The sequence below is a fragment of the Diabrotica undecimpunctata genome, chromosome 1, assembly GCF_040954645.1.
Source record: "Diabrotica undecimpunctata isolate CICGRU chromosome 1, icDiaUnde3, whole genome shotgun sequence".
Taxonomy (NCBI): Eukaryota; Metazoa; Arthropoda; class Insecta; order Coleoptera; family Chrysomelidae; genus Diabrotica; species Diabrotica undecimpunctata.
Window position 1 is genome coordinate 3,625,843 of NC_092803.1, and position 22,244 is coordinate 3,648,086.

At 33.6% G+C, this 22,244-nt stretch overlaps 1 protein-coding gene across 1 annotated transcript in view; it reads right to left on the reverse strand.

Moving 5' to 3' along the window:
- Positions 1-285: 285 nt before the first annotated feature.
- Vmat (Vesicular monoamine transporter) overlaps positions 286-22,244 on the reverse strand; it is a 230,889-nt gene continuing 208,930 nt past the window's right edge. The window contains exons 6-11 of the mRNA XM_072536073.1: positions 15,084-15,350; positions 12,587-12,688; positions 10,669-10,895; positions 7,031-7,214; positions 5,808-5,941; positions 286-1,758 (exon numbers count right to left, since the gene is read on the reverse strand). Coding sequence (XP_072392174.1) covers positions 1,690-1,758; positions 5,808-5,941; positions 7,031-7,214; positions 10,669-10,895; positions 12,587-12,688; positions 15,084-15,350 — 983 coding nt within the window. The 3' untranslated portion in view covers positions 286-1,689. The remainder of the gene's footprint in view (positions 1,759-5,807; positions 5,942-7,030; positions 7,215-10,668; positions 10,896-12,586; positions 12,689-15,083; positions 15,351-22,244) is intronic.

A 22,244-nucleotide genomic window follows, 5' to 3' on the forward strand; every position in this document is an offset into this window, starting at 1 on the left:
CAGCCTTGTCTTACTCCTCTCTTTATATCTATATTTTCGGACTTTTGTTCTTCTATCTTTATATTGGCCTTTTGATTCCAATACAGATTGATAATGATTCGTAAGTCTCGTCTGTCTATATCTTTGTTTCTCAGTATTTCTATTAGTTTTTCATGTCGGACCCTGTCGAATGCCTTCTCGAAGTCGATGAAACAGGAATAAATATCTAGGTTCATTTCTGGCTACTTATTTGAATTTAGGAGATTTTATTATATTCATTTGTTAGAAGGAAATTAAAAAACGTAATTGTGTTTTTAGAAGTTATTTTATTGATATAGTACCACATATCGGTTATAAACATCAAACATTTATAACATGATTAACAGGTTTCTATAATAAACTTTCTAACATGCAACAGCAAGCTAGTTCGTCTAAACGAGGCACCCTAATGGTCCTACAGTTTAGGAGAAATAATGACAAAAGACGCCTTTACGTCTTTTTTCGGACCCTCACCAGCTTTAGAACAAAAATCTTTTTTGTTTTGTAGGTTGGGCAGAGATTATTGTCCCATAGCAATAATCGTCTCTGAGTTTTACATCAGATTTTTCGTCTTTAAAAGTACATTTAACACAAACATATAGCTGAGTGGTTATAGGATAAGCGACATACATTTCTTAGGTCCCCTTACTGCATACCGTTCTTAGCCCAATACTGTTTTTGATTGGCCTCAGCAATTCTCTTAGAATGATTTTTGGATTCTCTACAGATATTGTGTTTACATATTATTTTTCTAAAGGAATCTACTTTTAGGTGATATTCAGAACCCAGTAAATAAAAAATTTGTGGCATATCAAGAAGGCGGAAGGTAGATTATCTAAAATTTCTCTTACGAACCGAAAGCTTTGATAGATCTTGGCAAAATCTCTACTTTAAATGTGTGTTTTTATTGTATTTTTTCGTACCTACTTTTGACATAAACCTATGTTAATTTAAAAAATCAAGAAGTCAGTATAATGACCATAAAAATGCCACAAAATAACATTTTACAAAATTGTACTTTGTTTTACCAAGACCGTCGAAAACTTTTACCGTTTCTTAAAACGTCTATCATTTATAAAGTCCTACCAAAGGCCTCTTTATCCGCAATTAAAAATTCTGAAAATCACCTTCATTAGATTGAAGTATAAACACCAATAAATACATACTAAATATACTTTTGGCAATCATTATTCGGGCTAATGATAGGAGAACTATTAATTCAAAATTTGTGCTTAAAGTTAGCCGAAATGTCCAAGGGCATCTGATTGCCCCGTCTCCCGATCTGTGAGGGAAAGAGTTGCGTGCAGCCATTCACACAACCCGCGACAGGGACCCTTGTGAAACAGTAAACGCAGTGGGGAAGATCCAGATATTTGACTGAGTCATCCTTTTCCGTGATCCCCACTGCGCCACTGGTAAAATTTGGAAAATTTGTGCGTTACTCCTATCCGTTTATTATAAAGAAATAAGCAATTATAGAAAATTATTAACAAATTAATAAAAATTAAAAAGATCATTAATAACTTTGTTACTAGTAAGAACACCAATAAATCTATTTCTATTTTCAATATTTTTTTTTGTACAATAATATCTAGGAATGTTTTAATCTTCAAACAGTTAATAATCTCTTTACAATTTTTTTTATTCTACTTTGGGATATATTTAACGTAACTATTCGTCTTCTTCTTCGTTCTGGTATGTGACGTATCTCACTGATGATTTTTCTTCCATCAATAGCGACTGAAACAAAACAAATCAATGTTTTTAAAAATATATGATTCAAAAAGAATTAGTTGACTTAATATTTTTATTAACATTAAAACATTTACAATTAACTTTATTGAAGTATTAGACCAGGTCGGATCTATAATGAAACGACTAAATTTGGATATGAGAGGCATTAACTTATCCTCCCTCTCAAATAGGTTTGGGAACATGAATTCTTCTTCTTGATGTGCCTATCCGCTACGAATGTTGGCGATCATCATGGCAATCTTTATCTTATCTGCAGCAGCACGGAAAAGCTGCACAGATGTTGTATTGAACCAGATTCTGAGGTCCTTTAACCAAGATGTTCTTCTTCTTTCTGGACCTCCTTTTCCAAATATTAAGAAGGATGGTGATCAGTACCTCTCGGTTCTTATTATTCTCTCCTCCTCAGGACCTCCTCATTTGTGACGGTAAGACCACGAGATCTTAAGTATTCTCCGAGATAGCCACATCTTAAATGCTTCCAGTTTTCTGCACATATCTTCGTTAAAGGTCCACGATTTAACACCATAAAAAAGGACAGAGAAGACGTAGCATCGCAGCATTCTTACTTTTGTATCAAAAGAGAGGTTGTGACTCTTAAAGAAGGCCCCCATCCGATTGAAGGTGGATCTAGCTTTTCCGAAGTTCTAATCTCCTGATTGTTGGTCCATTCTTCATTTTTTATGGTGCCGAGGTAGTTGTAGTACGTCACTCTTTCTACAGGGGATTGGTTGACGTAGAGTTGACCTTCTGTAATCCTTTTCTTGCTAATTATCATAAGCTTTTTCTTCTTAACATTTATATTGAGTCCATATTGTTGACTGCAACACGTTCATAAGAACTTGTAGGTCTACTAAGTTGTCCGCAAATACTATGGTGTTATCTGCATATCTGATGTTGTTTAGCCGGTAACCGTTTAGTAGAATACCTTTTTCAGTTTCGTGCAAAGCTTCGATAAATATTCTTTCAGAGAACATATTGAAGATTAGAGGAGACAAAATACAGCCTTGCCTCACTACACGCATTATTTTCACATAGTCAGTATGTCCACATTCAACTTTGAGATTTGCTGTCTGATTCCAGTGAAGATTTCTAATTATTTTCAGATCTTGGTTGTTAATTCCTGCTTCTTTTAGTATTTGCATCATCTTGGCGTGCTGTACTCGATCAAACGCTTTCTCGTAATCAACCAGACATGCGTATACGTCGTAGTTGACGTCTCTGCATCTTTGGAATAAGACTTGTACTGAGAACAAAGTCTCTCTAGTACACACAGCATTTGTGAACCCGACCTGGTTGGGGGAAATTTAACTTTCGCACAGCTTGTAGATTCTCTTATGAATTATCTTTAGGAACAATTTTAGGAGATGACTCATGAGGCTTATAGTACGGTAATCTTTGCATTTTTTGGCTCCTGGTTTTTTTGGAAGTGCAATAAACTCAGATTTCAGCCATTCTGTTGGTATTTCTCCAGAGTTAAATATGTTGTTGAATATCTTTGCGATTATTACTATTGATTCGTTGTCCATTAGTTTGAGTAGTTCTGCTTGTACATTATAAGGGGCTGCCGCTATATTATCCTTTAACTGTGTTATTGCGGAATAAACTTTTTGTAATATTCTTGGTCCATCATTTACCTCTTCTTCTAGCTCAAAGGAGTTATCTATTTGGTCTTCAAATAGTTTTTCTAGATATTCTTTCCACGTTCTTATTTTACTCTGTTTGTCCAAGATGATGTTTCCTTTAAAATCAGTTATGTTTCCTTTCTGCCTTTGTCTTAGTCCCTCTGTGAGTTCTTTAACTTTCCTATGTACATTGTGACTATCGTACTTTGACTGCAGAGTCCCAATTTCTTCGCATCTTTCCCTTGCTTCTTTTTACTTCGCTTTGCTGATTTTTGTTCTTATTAAATTGGACTTATTTAATTTTCTTATCATTTTTGGCTTTTCTTCTCTCGTCCATTAGTTTCAAGATCTCATCTGTCGTCCATGATTTTTTCTTCATTAATCTATCTGTCTTTAAGTGTTTATCCTTTACATTTTGCACTATTTCTGTAATATGTTTGATCGTTTGTTCTTCGTTCGATTCGTCTCTAATTGCAGTCACTTGCTCGTTTAACGTGGCTTGGACTCTCATCCTCGTATCAAGGTCTTTGAGCATACATAGGTCGTGTGATTGTGCTTTTCTTTTCTGCACTGTTTTGAGTTTGACTCGAAATACTCCCACCAGTGGAACGTCGTCTGTCTCCCAGTCTGCTCCAGGATAAGTCTTGACAGATGTAGAGCTGTTTCAGAATCTTTTATTTACCAAAATGTAGTCTATTTCCACGTGTACAGCTCGCGAGGTGGTAATTGGAAGAATGTGTTGGTGACAACTAGTTCTAAGTCTTCTGCGAATTTTTCTAGCAGGTCTTCTCTCTCGTTTCAGACTCCAAGTCCATGTGCTCCAATGTACTGTGCCTTATCTCCAGCTCCAATCTTGGCATTAAAATCGCCCATAATGATGAAAACTTCCTGTCGAGGAATTTTCTGTATGATACTGTTGATGTTCTGATAGAACTCAATTGCTTCTTCCTCCTCTTTGTCTGCAGTGGAAGCATAGACTTGGATGATGTTTATATTAATAGGGTTGGCTTCTACTTGTAATAACATCACTATCTCTGAAATTGGTGTGCAGTTAGTAACGCATTGGGCAACCTTGGGTGATGCGATTATTCCGACTCCATATTCATGTGATCCATCACTTTTTCCCGAGTAATATACCTGGTGATCTTCTATTTGTATTTCTCCAGAATCTGGCCATCTCATTTCTACTATTCCCATGATTTCAATATGCATTCTCTTCATCTCCTATATTGCATTGTGGATTTTTCCTGCTTTGTATAAAGTTTTGACATTCCATGTGCAGATCTTGATATTCTTTCCGCACTTCAATTTATTATCTTTTGGTAAGCTCAAAACTGTCCTCTCCGAAAACCCGATCGGAGGACTTACTCCGGAATTTATTTGAGTATTGAGCATTGCCATGCTTGATTGACTAGGTCGTATCGCTGTGGATCTTTAATGGAGTGTTTGCCCTACTTGTGCTTCCCTATCATTGTGCCGTTATACGCTCATAAGCGTATGAGTATTAGTGCACCTTGTGTTCCCGCTCATACCTTGTGGTATTGACTACAGACTGTATGGATCGTCCAGCATGCCATAGCATGGAGGATAGGGTGCGCGTCATTTTTACAATGGGGATATCCCAACTCCATTTCCAAAGAATCCTATCAGATTTGCTAAATGTGTCTAGCATCATTATTGATGCAAGTTCAATAGTTTAAATATTTAGCCTCAGGGATCATCATCATCATCATCCAGCCCCGTTTTCACATCCATTGTTGGATATAGGCCTCCTCCAAACGTCTCAGTTCTCTCAGCCTCAGGGATAAATAACTTAAATAACTTTTAAACTGTTTGATCGATCGGGAGGAAATTTCGCACAAATTTAAAAGACGGTAATTTATCGATGTTCAGATGTATTCATAAAATTTTATTTTGTTAATGAAAAAATTAATAAAATTTATAAATTAGTGCAAAAGAAACTGCTTTTTTTGCAAATATCTCAGTAAATTATTTATCGATTTTAATTTAAACAACTGGAAAATAAAGATATTTTTGATATAAAAAAATGATATAAATATTTTTTATGTAAAATATAAGGGAAAAAGACAAAAAATCAAATTGTGACCATAAATTATTGTTTAAAAAAAACGCATTATCCCAATGCTGTTATTTGGTTATTTAAATATTCAAAAACAGCAGGGTCCTTGTTTTGAAGAGTTGTTCTCTTCTCTGTTGCTTTTTGTCGTTTTGTGTCAATATTTCTTGTGTTTCTGGTCCCGTTTATTGTTTATTGCTTAGTAAGTTAGTTACTAAGTATGGTATACGACTTAAAACATTTTTTTATGATTTGAATAATTTAAATTTATTTTTTACTATTAACTTTTTGACCATAATTGAAACAAATATGCCTATTAAGAATACTGCACTTACCCGTTTCTCTTCCTTTGTTGGAGGACTCTTCAGGCAATACAGGAGTGGAGCATACAAGAAATTTAGAATGGCGATACCAAACAACATCCATTCAAAGCCGATGTTCTTCACTAAGGTACCGCTCATGGCAGGACCTACAACAAAAAGTACATCATACCCTTGAAAGTTATTACTATTAACAATTTTGATTTATCTTGAATATTTGGTATACAGATTGTAGAGTAGTGAAAAGAGTAATTACATTCAAGTACCTAGGAATGAAGTGACAAAATAAGGAATTTTAAAAATGTAAAATCGCCCATAAAAATATCTTTTATACAGAGCTGGGGGTGAAAATTTTTAAAATTGCTTTGTATTATCTGATTTATTGTTATTTAATGTTTTCGGTTCGATTCCTAAGATTTTTTTTTTAATTTCTAATTTCATTGGGTTGTCACTCTGCTTCGAAGGGCACGTAAAGTCATCGATCCCGACTACATATGTAGTCGTTAAGTAATGAAAACCCTAACACTTATGCCAGAAGGTTACACGATCTCGCGAACTTTATTATTATTATGCCGAACTACATGCCAGTGTTCACAACAATGATTACATTGTAAAAGAAAAAGAAAAACATCGTAAAACTACTTCAACGCCGCCACTGATAATTAGATTCAAAGACACTAGCCCGCTATACTAATACGCTGACCGACACACTTCATTATCATTACGGCGTGTGTGTGCTTTCGCCAATTTTTCGTTTTACTTTTGTTTCAAAAAAATCTACAGGTTTTGTTTCCTGATTTGCTCGTTCATAAGCCCGCCAATTGCTTTAATATCTACCTGGTACCTGCCATTTTTGTGTAGTGTGTTTGTGTTTATGGGTGAGAGATCGTTACCGCGCTTACGGGATATCTAGATCACGTTATCTAATAGGTGAAGGTAATGAAACAAATTGGTAAAAGATTTAATAGTATTTTTAAATGGGGAAAATTTTTATGAGTAAGTTCAACTGAGTCAGATCATTAATGTCTGTGTGAAAATAAAATCTAGTTCCACATCTAATATATATTTTATTGAACCTAAACCCAAGAAATACTAATTTTATATTAAATATATATATATATATATATATATATATATATATATATATATATATATATATATATATATATATATATATATATATATATGTATATGTATATAGATATCATAGCTCCATAGATTATAGAAAATATACTCACCAACGGCGAAGCCAAGACAAAACGCCACGTCTCCAATAGCGTAGACGCTACCGTATACAGCTGAATGTCTGATGTCCACTAAGTACCCTAACTCAGGCATCATGGAGCTGTCGACCATGCCGATGGCGAAACCCAGCCCCGCGTTCGGTACGATCAGATGGTTAATATTTGTAGCCAAAGGTATCTGAAAATAACAAACGAAGTAAAATATATGTTAACCATCTTTCTAATCAAAAAAATGTATACTCTTGTAAAAGTGTAGTTGTTTCAGTTCTGAAACTTGGAGGTGAACACATAGAGAAGTCTAATGAACTTACAGCAACGGCAGATGCTATAAAACCTTTTATAAACACATATAATCACCTGCTTGTTATTACTGTACTATTAATTGAATCTACCCTTTGGTAATGATATGAACTGCCTAAAAAAATATTGATATATATATATATATATATATATATATATCTATGCGTTTCAAGATACGAAAACAAAAGCAAAGAGTCAAATTATGTTAGATAATTTCTTGATGATCTTTGGTGGTGTTGCAAAAGAAACCAGAGCCAAAAAGTGTCTACACAGAGCTACAGTGATAGGTAAACCGCTTTAGTATCACTTACCATATTACCGGTTTTAGTTTCTATAGCAGGGGTGAGCAACTAATTTTGGGTGGGGCCCAGACATATTTTAAATAGTCTTGGGGAGGTCCAGGAAAAAAAAATTGGCAAAACTTCGTGATACACCTCCATTGAGTGAATCAAATTTACGTCAAATTTAATTTTTGATTTGAAAAAACAGGTGTAAATTTTTAAAATTAATGTGAAAAATTACACTTGTGTTCATGAACCAGTTTTTTAAACATAGGTACACGCTGGGAGCAGCTAATGCGAATAGTGTCTTTAAAGTGAGCGTCTATCAATCTTGATCGATATTTTTTCTTCAATAATTATGAAAAAATGTGGAGCTAAACATAGTAGCAAGGTAAATGGCCAATTTCTTGCAGTAACTTATGTTTGATTTTGTCATAAACTCACCAAAAGTCTCAAATCAATATTCTCTACGAGTCTGGCCTTTAAACGGCAAGACTGTAAGCAATTCTTTCCTAAATATTTTATTTTCAAAATGACATTTGTTCGTCCTCAACAATATCACATGGTTCATCAAGTGCTATGGCGTAGTAAGGTGCTTTTTGCAGAATTTCGAGCAAACCCATTTTTTTGTCTGCAGCCAATATTTTGATTCTTCTGTGTTGTTTTTAACTACAATGGAATATTTTGAATTGTGCCAGCAACATCCTTTTGATTTTCAAAAATTACTGGGGTGATTCCTAGCATAAATTCTTTAATTACATCAAAGTCTGAAGATGGCTTCTGGTGTTTATTGAGCGTCCAACATATCCTCAAAGCTGCGTCTGCAGATTTTTCTTGGTCTCTCATACTTCGAAGTAGTATGGATGTGCTTTTTTGTAGGAAGTTACATATGTCTTAAGCTTTTCTTGGTAAACTTCACTTCCCATAGGAAACTTTTGATAAAACTGTTGATGGATCCTTTCGTAATGTCTCTTTAAATTAGTACTTTTAATAATAGCGCAGTTTTATTGCATATTGGGCAAACTGGAACAGCACTAGATATATCAGGAGGCATAAAACAATACTGTTCAGTACATTGAATCAAAAACCTTCTATTTTGACTATCAACTTTACGCTTTTTACGACCCATATCAATAAAAATCACTAAGATCGACAATTACAAGTTAACCAAGCAAAGAAAACATACGCAAACGGCAACAGTCACAATATTTACATGCTCTCAGCTCTACTACGTGACTAGGACTGGCTAGCTGATGTCAGCGAGGCAGCAGTTATGTTATGTGACACAACACGATATGGAAAGAGCAATGTTGGGTATTACTATCATAGATAAAGTACTAAACCTAGAAATAAAAAGTAAAATAAGAGTCACGGATACGGTTGAAATAATAGCCCTGGCTAAATGGCCTTGTACCAGACATGTTGCCAGATTGATGGATGACAGATTCATCAGAAAGATTCTGGAAGAGTGACCAAGAAAAGAGGTATACTGAAGCAGATCTCGACCACCGACTAGATGAAAATGTAGACCACCGAAAGATACAAAGCGCATTGCCACAAATTGGATGCAAGAAGCTCAAGATAGAAATAGGTGTAAAATTATACGGAAGGTCTACGTTCAGCAATGGACAAATATACGGTAATTGATGATAATGAGATAACAAGAAATTACTTAAATAATGTATTTTGAACTAAAATTACAACTTTATTCAATTTACCATCATCACAGTAGGACGTGAAATATATTTGTTTATTTGGAGTTAATACAAGGATTATCTTCATTAAATCAACTGGATGATATATTATGAACACATATTTGTATTACATACGTATTTAAATACACTATTAAATAAAATATCTAGAACTGATGTTCTAAAAACAAACATAGTATTCAGTCGATATATACGATTCGACAATCGAGGAAATAGAAAACAAATATAAAGCCTCAGGGCATACACACATAGTCTCAATCTCAGTAGTACTTACTGCGAAAAAGGAAAAGAAATTTCTGGTATGTTAATTTATTTCTAATGGAAATAGTTCACATGAGTATTCGTTGTTTATTTATATTATTTCTTTTTAAGTGACTTATGTAAACTTTCAAAAGAAATGAACGATATGCGACTAAATTATTTACCAGCGGCGCCTAAAAACGTTTCTTAGAGGAAGCTACATTAATAGATACTTTTTTAGATACTAGAATTTATTATTTGTTTGCAATAATTAAAGATATAACACAGTTGCATTACACCGCAAAAATAAATAAAATTTACCTTGAAACATACTAATAACTAACAACCGTGCCGGTATCAGCTTGTGTCGAGGAGGGACGCTGAACTGAGTAGGGTCCTTCAGGACTTTGAGCAAGACAGATTGGACGGGGAAGTCCTTAACCCCGACACGGCGCGACTCAATGGCTGATAGAGAACGTTCCTGTAGATATGCAGGGCAGATATGAATAAGGATTTGCCAAATAAATACCCGCGGATCAACTGAGAGCATGACACAGGTCAGCAGCTGTGTCATTAGTGGCTCGTGGCTGAGGAATACAATTCCTGACAGGTGCGGTACCACAAAGTCGAAGGCGAAAATCAAATACTGATTTACCCGGCTGTGATACTGCGAACACTCACCAACCCGCTCGGCAAGCGTGGTGTTTGAATGCCCATATACCCCTTAAAACACAACATGTTGAAGTTGAAACAAAATGGGACAATACCTCAGGTGGGCAGAGCTAGCAACTCAGAATCCCACACCGGAAAACCGGTCAGCCTCACGGATTCTGGGGGAGGCACAAGCTCAACAAAACGCGCCAAAATAGATACGAAAAAAAAACAGTTACTACTAGCCACATACAACATCCTAGCGATGGCTAAACATGAAAAGGTCTACGAATTAGATGAACAATTATCCAAGTAAAGTAGAGATTGGACAGGATAGTAGACACTGTTTTCGACAAAATAAAAATAGACTTAAGTGTGACTGATTTTTTTCACATCTTAACGTGTTATAGATAAAAAAAACGATTAAAATAAAATAATATGCACTTACCAGCATCAAACATATACCTATCACGATCAACCCCAGCAGTGCCGCCAACCACCTGCCCATCTTGTGTCCCAAAGGACCAAACAAGTTGGTTCCTATTAAGTATGATATGCTTGCTGGAAGGAAAGTCACTCCTTGCTTCCATCTTCCTGCTCCCATGGTATCCATCATCCAGATGGGCAGAGAAGGTTCCAACATTGCTATACCCATGTTGGCAAAGGTAATGGCGCCTAAAATTAAAATTAATATAAAACAATGTAATTGCATTAAAATATGTAAGTAAATGATACGTTTCCTAGTTTTCTGCGTACAGTGCGTTTTAGATTTTAAGAAGATGTTGGTTAAAGAAGAATAATATGAATAACAAGGGAAGCTGCAAACTACAGTAGAAGAGACGGCTTGCATAGACAAAAAATTTACAAAGGACCTATGATTGGCCTAATTAAAACTGGTATATCTTTTTATTTTTGGAATTTAAATCTGAGAGTGATTAAGGGGTTAAACAAAAGGTTAACGACCTCTTCCCTTAAAAAATTTATTGTTATAAAAGTACAAAGAAGAAAATCCGGACTGTTAATAACGATTTACGGATCTGTACATGAAACGCACGAACCGTTTATGCCCCAGGTGCTCTTAAATTGCTAACTAAAGAAAGGAATAAAATGAAAGTCGATGTAATAGCGATTTAATAGATGAGATGGACTGGTTCAGAAATTATAGAGAGAAAAGACTACAATATATATAATAGCGGATAGAGCACCCGACACAAGTTTGGCAGTGGTTTTTTAGTAAGTAAAAAAACAAAGCAATAAGTCCTTAACTTTAAACCCATAGACAACAAAATATGTTATCTACGTCTTAAAGAAAAATTTACTTAACTACAGTTAAAAGTACACACTAACTACATTATTTATAGTGTACTTATAGTGTACACGCACCCACGAAAGAAAAGACAGACGACGAAAAACACGAATTTTACGACACCTTAGACAAAGAATATGATCGATGTCCACGTCATGACGTAAAAATAATTGCTGGGGACAACGCAAAAATTGGCAACGAGCAATTTTTCCAGCCAACTATAGGATGTGAGAGTTTGTATGAAGAGTCAAACGATAATTCTGAGCATGCGGCGGTAGCACCACATTTAGAAGGCTTCTACGGTATTACTGAAAACAATATATCATATGTATTCAGTAAATAACTTACCAACTTTAAATAAACTTTTGAGTGAGTTAAGAAACAAAGAAATAATCACCGAGTGTCATAAAACTACTTTTTGAAGGTTTTTAAAATCTAATGGTTTTATAAAAATTAATGGGAAAATCCTAGTAGTTGGCTGTATACCATCGTTTAAAAAACTTGTACAGAAGTAAAACAGTTCACATTTGTATTTAGGTATAAAACATATTAAAACTTAAAAAGTGTCGTAAAAATTTATACAGTAGCATAACGTGACGTTTTGGATCTAGATCAGATCATCTTCAGTGTCTTCTTTTGTAATTGAAGCTAACACTAAAATTGTAGCTGTGACATCAATATATGATTTTACATTGTTCCAAATTTAAATTCTAATGTGACTCTAGGTCGATGACATTGGATAAAAATTTACTACTTAAAGAGCAACATGTTTCTTTGCTCGACTTGAACACGTGGTTCTTGTCAGTTAAAACAACACAGACCAACTGGCTGAGATAACAGAAAATTTCATTTAAAAAGATAGCAACAATTTTTTTTGTATTTTTTTCACTATATTTAATAATTACTTAGTATTACTCATATGTAAGTATTTTTCTTTTACTTCATCAATCAAATGATTATAGACACGCTTCATGAACACTGGTTCAAAGTTATAGGTTTTCAAAAAAGTCAATTATGTATAGGACGTTGTTTTGACATAGGTATTTAGGAGAAGACTTACCTGCCGCTATAATGATGTAAGGATCCGACACCAAAGATTTTAGGGATGGTGGATCAGATTCTTGTCTTATAACGGATGGCTGCAACATAAGCAGTTGAAGCACTAAAATAAAAATAACAGTTTTAGTTCATATATCAAGAAAAGAATAAATTAAGTGGGTAATTAAAAATTTAAGTACTTTTTCTGACAGGCTTTGTATAAATTTATTATGGAAACAAAATATTTAGGAAAGAATTTTGTGATTTCTAATTGATACCTTAACGTATTCTTCTTTCTTATGTTTCTTATTTTATATGGGTATATCTCTAGTTGTTTTTATTACTCTTCCTCGAGCATTCTGTCTGTATCGTCGTTCTAATCCACATTTCTGTTTTATCTATTTATTAATAATTTCTATTTACTATCTGTGACTTAAATCTGGACTTCTAAATCTACCCCTAAGAGTATTTTATCAATACGTCTGATAATTTTCATTTCTGTAGTCTTCATTGTGTTCTTATTGTTTTGATCACACATCTCACAATGTTGTTTGCTCTATCCATTTGTTCTTTTAATTCACGTGGAAGCAGATATTTAAACTTCATCACTTCATCTATCATATTTTGGTCTACGTCCAATTTGCAGCTCAGTGTGCCGTTTGACGTATGTTTTTAGCGCACATATGGGGTATGTTTTTTGTCCTTTTGCTAAAATTTTCATATTTATTTTCTTCTCAGTTATATTCTTTGTAACTCGTTTGCTCTTCAAGCTATGCAGTTTCTTTTTACAACCATAAATTTCATGTATTAGTTAGATATCTGTGGGAACAAGAAAGTATTAAACGGAAAAAAAATTTCATTGCATTCGAAATGAGAGCTGGTGATCGGAATTTGATACAGTCTTTAGGTGAGCCCTTTTTGTACAACAGAACATAAATTAACTCACAGCAATCCTTTAAACACTTATTATGTTACCAAATCATGACCTATAGCTTATAGATTATGGCAATACCTATTCCTTTAATTGTTTTAATTATTTGACGGTTATGCGATATTGATCGGGAGATATACTGCTTTTTATTGACCGCACAATGGTTTTCACTTCCGTTCTTAAAACTGAAAATTCCCTAGATCTTGAAGATCCCTATATGACTATAATCTGGATTGTCATTCACGGTTTTATCAGTTTCTCCATACTTTACCAAAGTTTTTGGCATCTTAGATTGTTTCTCCGTCATTCAATAAATTGCTCGAAAAGGCAATTTTTGCAACGGAAAATGTTGATTTTTGCAATTTCTTAAAAAAACTATTTAAACAAATTTGAACTTGCCTGTTAATTTGTTGATCCTTATTTTCGTAAATCACACAATTGTTATAAAAAAAATCTCATGTGCCTTGGAAACTCTCTTTAAGATTGACGTGTTACAGTCATTGCAGTAAACGCTGTGAGATATTAAACACTTTCAATAACAAGGAAAAGACAGTTAAGATTTTATTTCACGTATAGGGAGCTTGCGCATCCGTTTATACGTATTTCAGCCCAATAGGCATCATCAGAACGGCTTTCGCAAGCGCTCTGAACGTGAAATAATTCTTCTCTGTCTTAGGAAGCAACTATAACATGGCTTCGTATAGACGCAATGTAGCGACATCTGATAATAAAATCGTAGACTAATTTTCGAAACCAAATTCAAGAATTCCGCTTTAATCTGTGCCTTCTAAGAATTGCAAGGCAAAAACAGACGTTGATAAAGGTGTTAAGAGAGACATGGGGAATCTAAAACTTGCATTCCACAACATATCTTTTCAACTAAGCAAAATTCTTAGCGAATTGGTTTCTAGTACTCGTACAGAGTATATCGAAATAACAAGGAAAAGACAGTTAAGATTTTATTTCACGTATAGGGCATATAATTGCCTTGCAATTCTTAGAAGGCACAGATTAAAGCGGAATTCTTGAATTTGGTTTCGAAAATTAGTCTACGATTTTATTATCAGATGTCGCTACATTGCGTCTATACGAAGCCATGTTATAGTTGCTTCCTAAGACAGAGAAGAATTATTTCACGTTCAGAGCGCTTGCGAAAGCCGTTCTGATGATGCCTATTGGGCTGAAATACGTATAAACGGATGCGCAAGCTCCCTATACGTGAAATAAAATCTTAACTGTCTTTTCCTTGTTATTTCGATATACTCTGTACGAGTACTAGAAACCAATTCGCTAAGAATTTTGCTTAGTTGAAAAGATATGTTGTGGAATGCAAGTTTTAGATTCCCCATGTCTCTCTTAACACCTTTATCAACGTCTGTTTTTGCCTTGCAATTCTTAGAAGGCACAGATTAAAGCGGAATTCTTGAATTTGGTTTCGAAAATTAGTCTACTTTCAATAAACTTGCTTTATTTGCTTGCTATTTTTGTTTATCAAAAGAATGTATATTATTACATACTCAAGTTTTTTCAATATTATGTTGAATAGTATAAAATAAGCAACTGTATACATTATGATATAATTACTTACGTCCGTCTCCTAATGCTAGAGCAGAAAGCACCAAAAATGGTGCTGATTTCCCCACAAACTCATACATGACCCCTCCGAACGGAGGTCCAATGAGCACTCCAAGCGCTAGTCCACCCAATGCAATACCCATGGCGTTGCCACGCTCCTTGTCATCCGGATATCGTTCTGCTAACATGCCCATACCAGATACGCTCGAACAAGAAGAACCGACACCCTGTAGGGCTCTTGCAATAAATAGAACACTATAGCTTCTACCAAATGCGAATACTGAAATAAATGATAAAATTAATACATTATTTATTATTCAACAAGATATAATTAAAATGTATCTTATTATATATCTATCAAATTTCATTTTATTTACGCAATTGATTAAACAGTTACTTAATGAAGTTTTGTTTAGTAATATAATTATATAATAAAACAAAATACTACTCCCAATTTCCGCAGAATACGTAAGTTAACTAACTAAGATGTTTAACTGAAACATCAGCTTCTGCAGCAGTCGTCTTTTTCCGATTTTGAGTGTGTTTATTACGCAATGGCCACATCAAATATACAACAGTTTTATTTAAAATTCAGATTTAATGTTATATGGCTCTCACTCCCTCTACGAGGAAAATTCACTCATCCCAGAAAGCTCATCATCATCATAATTAGCTTGACAATCTTTTGTGGATCTTGGACTTCTAGTAGAGAAATTGCTGCTCCCGTCTATTAAAATCTTTTATATCATTAACCCATCTTCTACTCGATCATCTACTTCTTCTGACTCCTGAGTTTGAGAATGTCAATCTCTTGGTGTACTTATTATCTTACATTATAGTAATATGTCCAGCCCATCTTAGCCCATGTACTTTAATTAATTTAACAATATGTGGATCTGTGTGTAGCTGGTATATTTCAAAGGTGTATCTTCGACGCCAGAGCTCATTTTCATTGATGGCTTCAAAATTTTTTCGATTAGACACATTAGACACGTTAACACTGAGATGAAATCAAGAATTTATAATTCCAGTGTAAGATCAATAATGACATATGCTCAGAAATAAGACCCGACACAGCCATAACGCAAAGGCTACTGGAAACGGCAGAGATGAGAGTACTGAGAAGAAATACAGGAAATACGCTGAGAGATCGAAAGAGAAGTGAAGACATTAGAAGAAAATGTAAACGTACAGTGTGTGAATGAATGGACACACAATAGAAAAAAAGAATGGAATAACCACATAAGCGGAATGGAGGAGACCCGTGTAGTCAAAATAGCAAGAAATAAGTCACCAATCGGCGAAAGAAGTATCGGACGATCGCGCAAAATATGGAGTGACAATCTTCCATAGAGGTATTAATCCCCCAATGAACAAGCAGAATTGCTTATAAAGAGAAAAAAGAAGAAAAATCTTTCGGACTATTTTTTTCGTAAAGATACCAAACAGTCTCTCGTTATTTTGTGATAAAGTTCATGTTCAAAACTGGTTTTATTAAGGTCTTGTAAATGTTAAGTTTTACTGCCCGTTTTAAATTTTTATGAAGACCATGGAGAGTTCTCTTTGCTATTGCTATGCTCTTTTTACTTCATTGCTTTTCGTGTTTGGAGTATTTACTAGCGATCCAAGATATCTGAATTCTTTGACTTGCTCAAAGGTATAGTTGTTAATTTGAATTCTCTATTGAACATTTTGACGGATTCGTAAATTTTGTAAGGTACTGCTCTCTCATATTCTATTCACTGTAACGATATCATCGAAAAACGTGATTTTTAATAGTTTGTGGGAAAAGCGGAAAAATAGGAAAAGGGGAAAAAAGGGAAAATGAAAAAAAAAGGGTGGGTTCTTCTCATAATGATTTCTCACGGATATGGAATAGGTTTCTGAAGACAAATTCGAATCAGAATAGTGCTCGCTCTGATAGACCCCGAGTTATTAATGAGCAACAGAATAGAATATAATAAAATATCAGAATTTCCATTCGAAGAAATTCTTCTATGTCTGCACCATTTTTCCAAAGATACTTCAGGCTGCACTTCATGGTTTGCACCGCCTCCAGTGGGCTTAAAACACATACAGCTTCCATAAGAGTTTTGTAATTTTGTGCTTTTTTCTGACGAGACCAAAGTCGGTTTAAATAGTGATAGCCAGTGAATTCGTGGTTTGCGAGAGTCGACAAGAGCTGCACAGATAGCACATGCTATACATAGCCGTCTCATACTTTCTTTCACTGGTAAAAATGTTATGTTTTGGGCAGGCATTATGGCAGGTAGACGCACGGAATTGGTGATTATTGAGGGGACTCTAACAGGACAAATGTACATCACACGGATTTCACAACCTCATGTGAGATTATAGAGAAGAACGGCCTCCCATATAGGACTCAAGCGGTTAATGACTATCACGAGATATAAAATATTTGCCGTTTGAAATGGCAATGTGTCTAGACATGGATGAACCTCTTTGAACATGCATCGATGTGCTCGCCAAAGCTGTTCATGTCCGAAGGAATCCTTCCTGAACCTATCATAAACTTACAATTGCCTGTAGAGAAGAATGGGAGAATCTACCACAGGAAATGATTGATCGACATGTTAGCAGTATCAGAGCTCGAATCCACTCTGCATCGATGCTCGTACTGAAAATACACGATATTAAAATTGTTAAATACACTTTAAATAGAATTATTTTTTTTTAGTTTTTAATCTTTAAGCATTAAGATCAACAATCCTAATACCTCTCTTCAAAAAGGGAGACAAATCGGACCCAGAAAATTACAGAGGAATTAATTTATTAAACACAACACTCAAATTAACAACCAAAGTGATAACAAATAAATTGAATGAAATGATAACACTAGCAGAAGAACAACAAGGTTTTAGGTCGGGAAGATCATACACTGACGCTATATTTATAATGAGGCAAGTGCAAGAGAAATCATTAGAATACAACAAACCGGTATATCTATGTTTCGTGGACTTTAGGAAGGCATTTGACCGGGTCAAATTAAAGGACGTTATCCACTTATTGTACGCAAGAGAGATATCTCTAGGAATAATCAAAACGATCGAAAATATCTACCAAAACAACACAATAAAAGTAAAAGTGGAAGAAGAACTAACCGATTCTATTGAAGCTGGCAATAGGATAAGATAGGGAGATTCCTTGAGTCTTCTATTGTTTAAGCTGATTATGGATGAAATAATAAAAAAAGTAAGAACTAAAAAAGGATACCAAATGGAAGAAAAACAACTGAAAATAATGCAGACGATGCAATACTATTCTCTCAAATGGAAGACGATTTACAGACGTATACTGCACCAATATATATATATATATATATATATATATATATATATATATATATATATATATATATATATATATATATATATATATATATATATATATATATATATATTGTTATGATTGTTTATTTTTACTTTAATCTTAGTTTATTGAGTCAATAAAAAAATTATAACTTATTTGTTATCAAAAGTAAAATAAACTCCTTATATTACCTGTGTTCGATGGATTCAAAGATTTTCTAGTTGTCTTTTATCGGGAGGAGAAAAAAAAGATAATAATACAAATATATTATATTACAAAGATTTACGTTTCTTTATTTTATATGAACGAATAAAACAATTATTAAATTCTGTCGTTATCTTATCAATCAGCATACAAGAAAATAAATCAAATTTTTATGATAATAAGATTATAAAGCTACATACATTTATATTACGTGAAAAACCAATTTTACTTAAAATTTTCTTTACTTGAAACAAGAAACAACAAAACTTTAAACTTTTGATTAGCCTAACAAAACCTTAGTTCTTAAATTTGAATGCTAATGACCATGATGTCGAAACGATCCTTCACAGATATAAAATTCAATTGTACAAACACTTACAGCTTATTTTCTTCTTGAGTTGTATGTTGGAACATACCCAGAAAAGTCCAGTCTCCTCAAAGATGTTATCTCCCCTCTTTGGCACCTCGGCTCCTTCTTAACGTCTCTGCAAACCTCCTAATCTACTTGTTATCTCCTTCTTCAAACTATTCACTTCTTTTCGTTACGCCGGTATCCAAACTCACGAACCACACCCTATCTTGAGACAAACGACTGTTTCCTTTCGATGACCAAAATATCACTAACTTCTCCTGTCTCATGATCCACTCACAAATTCCCATTTAAAAACGACCGTCCAATCAAAAGCTCAAATTGTGTTTACCATGATTTTGGAAAAGCCTAATTTCGGTTTCAGATAAACACTCAATAGCTTACTTTAAAATTGGTTTTTTTTTCAATACATCATTTATACATATTTCAAAAGATTAGAATATGGTCATTTAATACTCGACTATACAAACAATGAAAAGATTAACTTACAGGTAAAATGTCTTCTAATTCTAAACAAAGGTTTTTTGATAATTTTGTTTGAAACGGAAAAAGGTCGTTTGCCAAACAAATTTCTATTCTTATCTACACTAAATCTTATCTTAAATTAATATATACATTTTTGTTTATAATGATATCTTAAAATCTTATTCCGATGGATATTTTTATTTATTTTTCTTTGGTTGGGAAAGAAGAAACATAATATATATATATATATATATATATATATATATATATATATATATATTTATATATATATATATATATATATATATACATATATATATATATATATATATATATATATATATATATATGTATATATATATATATATATATATATATATATAGATGTATATATATATATATATATATATATATATATATATATATATATATATATATATATATATATATATATAGGCCAGAAAATGCAAGATGTTAATTCCCCCCAAAAAAAAGACAAAATATATGGTTACAACAGCAAATTTATACGATGTAAATTGGAGCTGAAAGATCAAATAATAGAACAAGTGATGGAGTTTAAATATCTAGGCATCACATTATCTAGCTACGGAAAGCTCGAAACTGAAGTGGAAGATTAAGTAAATAGAGCAAACAGAGCCGCAGGCTGCCTGAATGACACAATATGAAGAATATTGATTAGAAATAAAACATGGGTCAGAAATAAAAGAGTAGAATGGAACGATAATATAAGCCAAATGACAACAAATAGAGTAGTGAAGACGGCAAGAGACAGTTCCCCATTAGAAAGACGATCAGTAGGAAGACCACGAAAACGATAGAACGACAACTTACTGGAGGCACATTGAAAAACAGACAGAGTCATGTATACATAAAAAGAAGAAGAAAAAGTGAAAAATCTTTTATTTATTAAAAAGAAACAGTATCTCGTATGAAACAAAAAATAACTGTCCCTGTTAACTGTCCACTAACTTTTATGATATTTTTTTTATAAATAATATATAACAGTAGTTTCTGAAAACAGTTAATAATAGCGAAAATTTTGGGTGATGCATAACTTTGAAACTATATATATATATATATATATATATATATATATATATATATATATATATATATATATATATATATATATATATAATTAGATAAACGATTTATATGATTAATGGGGTATTGAGGTTTGTATGAATCAGGGTTAAACTTGTTTTATTTATTTCAAATCTTTTGCCTTTCTAAAATAATAATCCTCTACAACTACCTAACTAAACAAGGTATAAATATTTATTTAGTTGCAAATTAATTATAGTGGTACAGTTTTGTTTCACTCCTTTTACCCAAAAATCCATTTAAATGATACATTAACGCTCACGGATCTCTTTAAAATTCATGGCAAATATCACGTTCTTTTTGTTGTCTACATATTAATTAAGACCAAAAACGTACATAAAAATATCACGTCCTTGTTTCGACACCTAGACTTGGATTGCTCAGCCGAATTTGAAGAACTTCCATATTGCATCAAGAATTTTAATATTTGTCTGTGGAGGCACAAAGAAACAAGTGATAATTTAGACAGAAAAATATTGAGAAAATAAACAATAAAAATGTTTTCTCCTTAGTTATTAACGGAGTGTTCCAAAATACTAAAAAAATTGATTACATTTAAAAAGATCCGAAACAGTTAAAAATTACCGACTGAATCCTATTCAAAGCTCCGTTTGATTTAGGACGATCATATAGATATATAAATGATATATTAATCATTTACAATTAATATATTAATACATTAATACATTAATTACATATTAATCTTGTATTTTAGTTTTTGAATGTTCCACATGTGATAAAGGGTAGAATTCTTTTTTAAATTAGGGTTAGAGCATGTAATGCAATCCTTGTTTAGGATTTTAATATCCCTTTTAGGGTATGTGGCTAAATTTAAAGCATCGGTTCAAAGAAATATTCACTGGGGTGGTGTGTACCGTGGCGATATGTGAAGATCAAGCACATGTGGATGGCTGTTATATTTCTGTTGAATCAGAGGAGAAAGAGGTTGGCTGGATGTTTGTTGTTATTGCGGGTTGTGTAGTGATTGTGTGTATTTGACGGTTTCAGTGACTGCGTTTTCTAGTTGTTATTGTTTCTACAGCCGTTTATAAGTTTAGGTCAACTCAAGAACTATTATATTGCAGTTAAATTCCGTTATTGACTGTTCCCGTTAAGGGCCAGGCCTCGTTAGCCTTCGAAAGACAGTCCCTGCTATTTTCAAGTTTGTGTGTGTTTGTTTGATTTTTAAGAAAATGGTTCCGGCTATCATTGTGAAATAAGATTGGAAAAGGACAAAAAACAGTTTTGTTATGTCCATGGCAGGGTGAGGGATTAGGTGATGTAGGTTCTTAAAGGTCCAAGGGTTGCTTCAAGGAGTTTAAGTACACATCCGGGAGATCGTCAATGTACGTTTGCATTAAGATGGACGGGAGCTTAAGCTTTTTGTTGTTGGAAGTGCGGTTTCGTACCTTACCGAAAGATGATCAGAAAGTCTTTAGGGCTGCTTGGGTGTTGTAGTGTGGTCCGTTTATGACTTTATAAGTAAAGTTTCTGTTCCGAGAAGTAATCCTCTCGATAATTGTGGATATATTTGGTAATGTTATGGGTTTTGCCAGAGAGGAATGGTCAGATTTTGTAGTTAGATTTGCACACCATTCTACTTTCAGTACTTAAGAGCTTTTGTTTCTGAAAGTCCTTTAGGAGATAGTAGGTGATCGATCTATAGTCTGTAACGGGTCG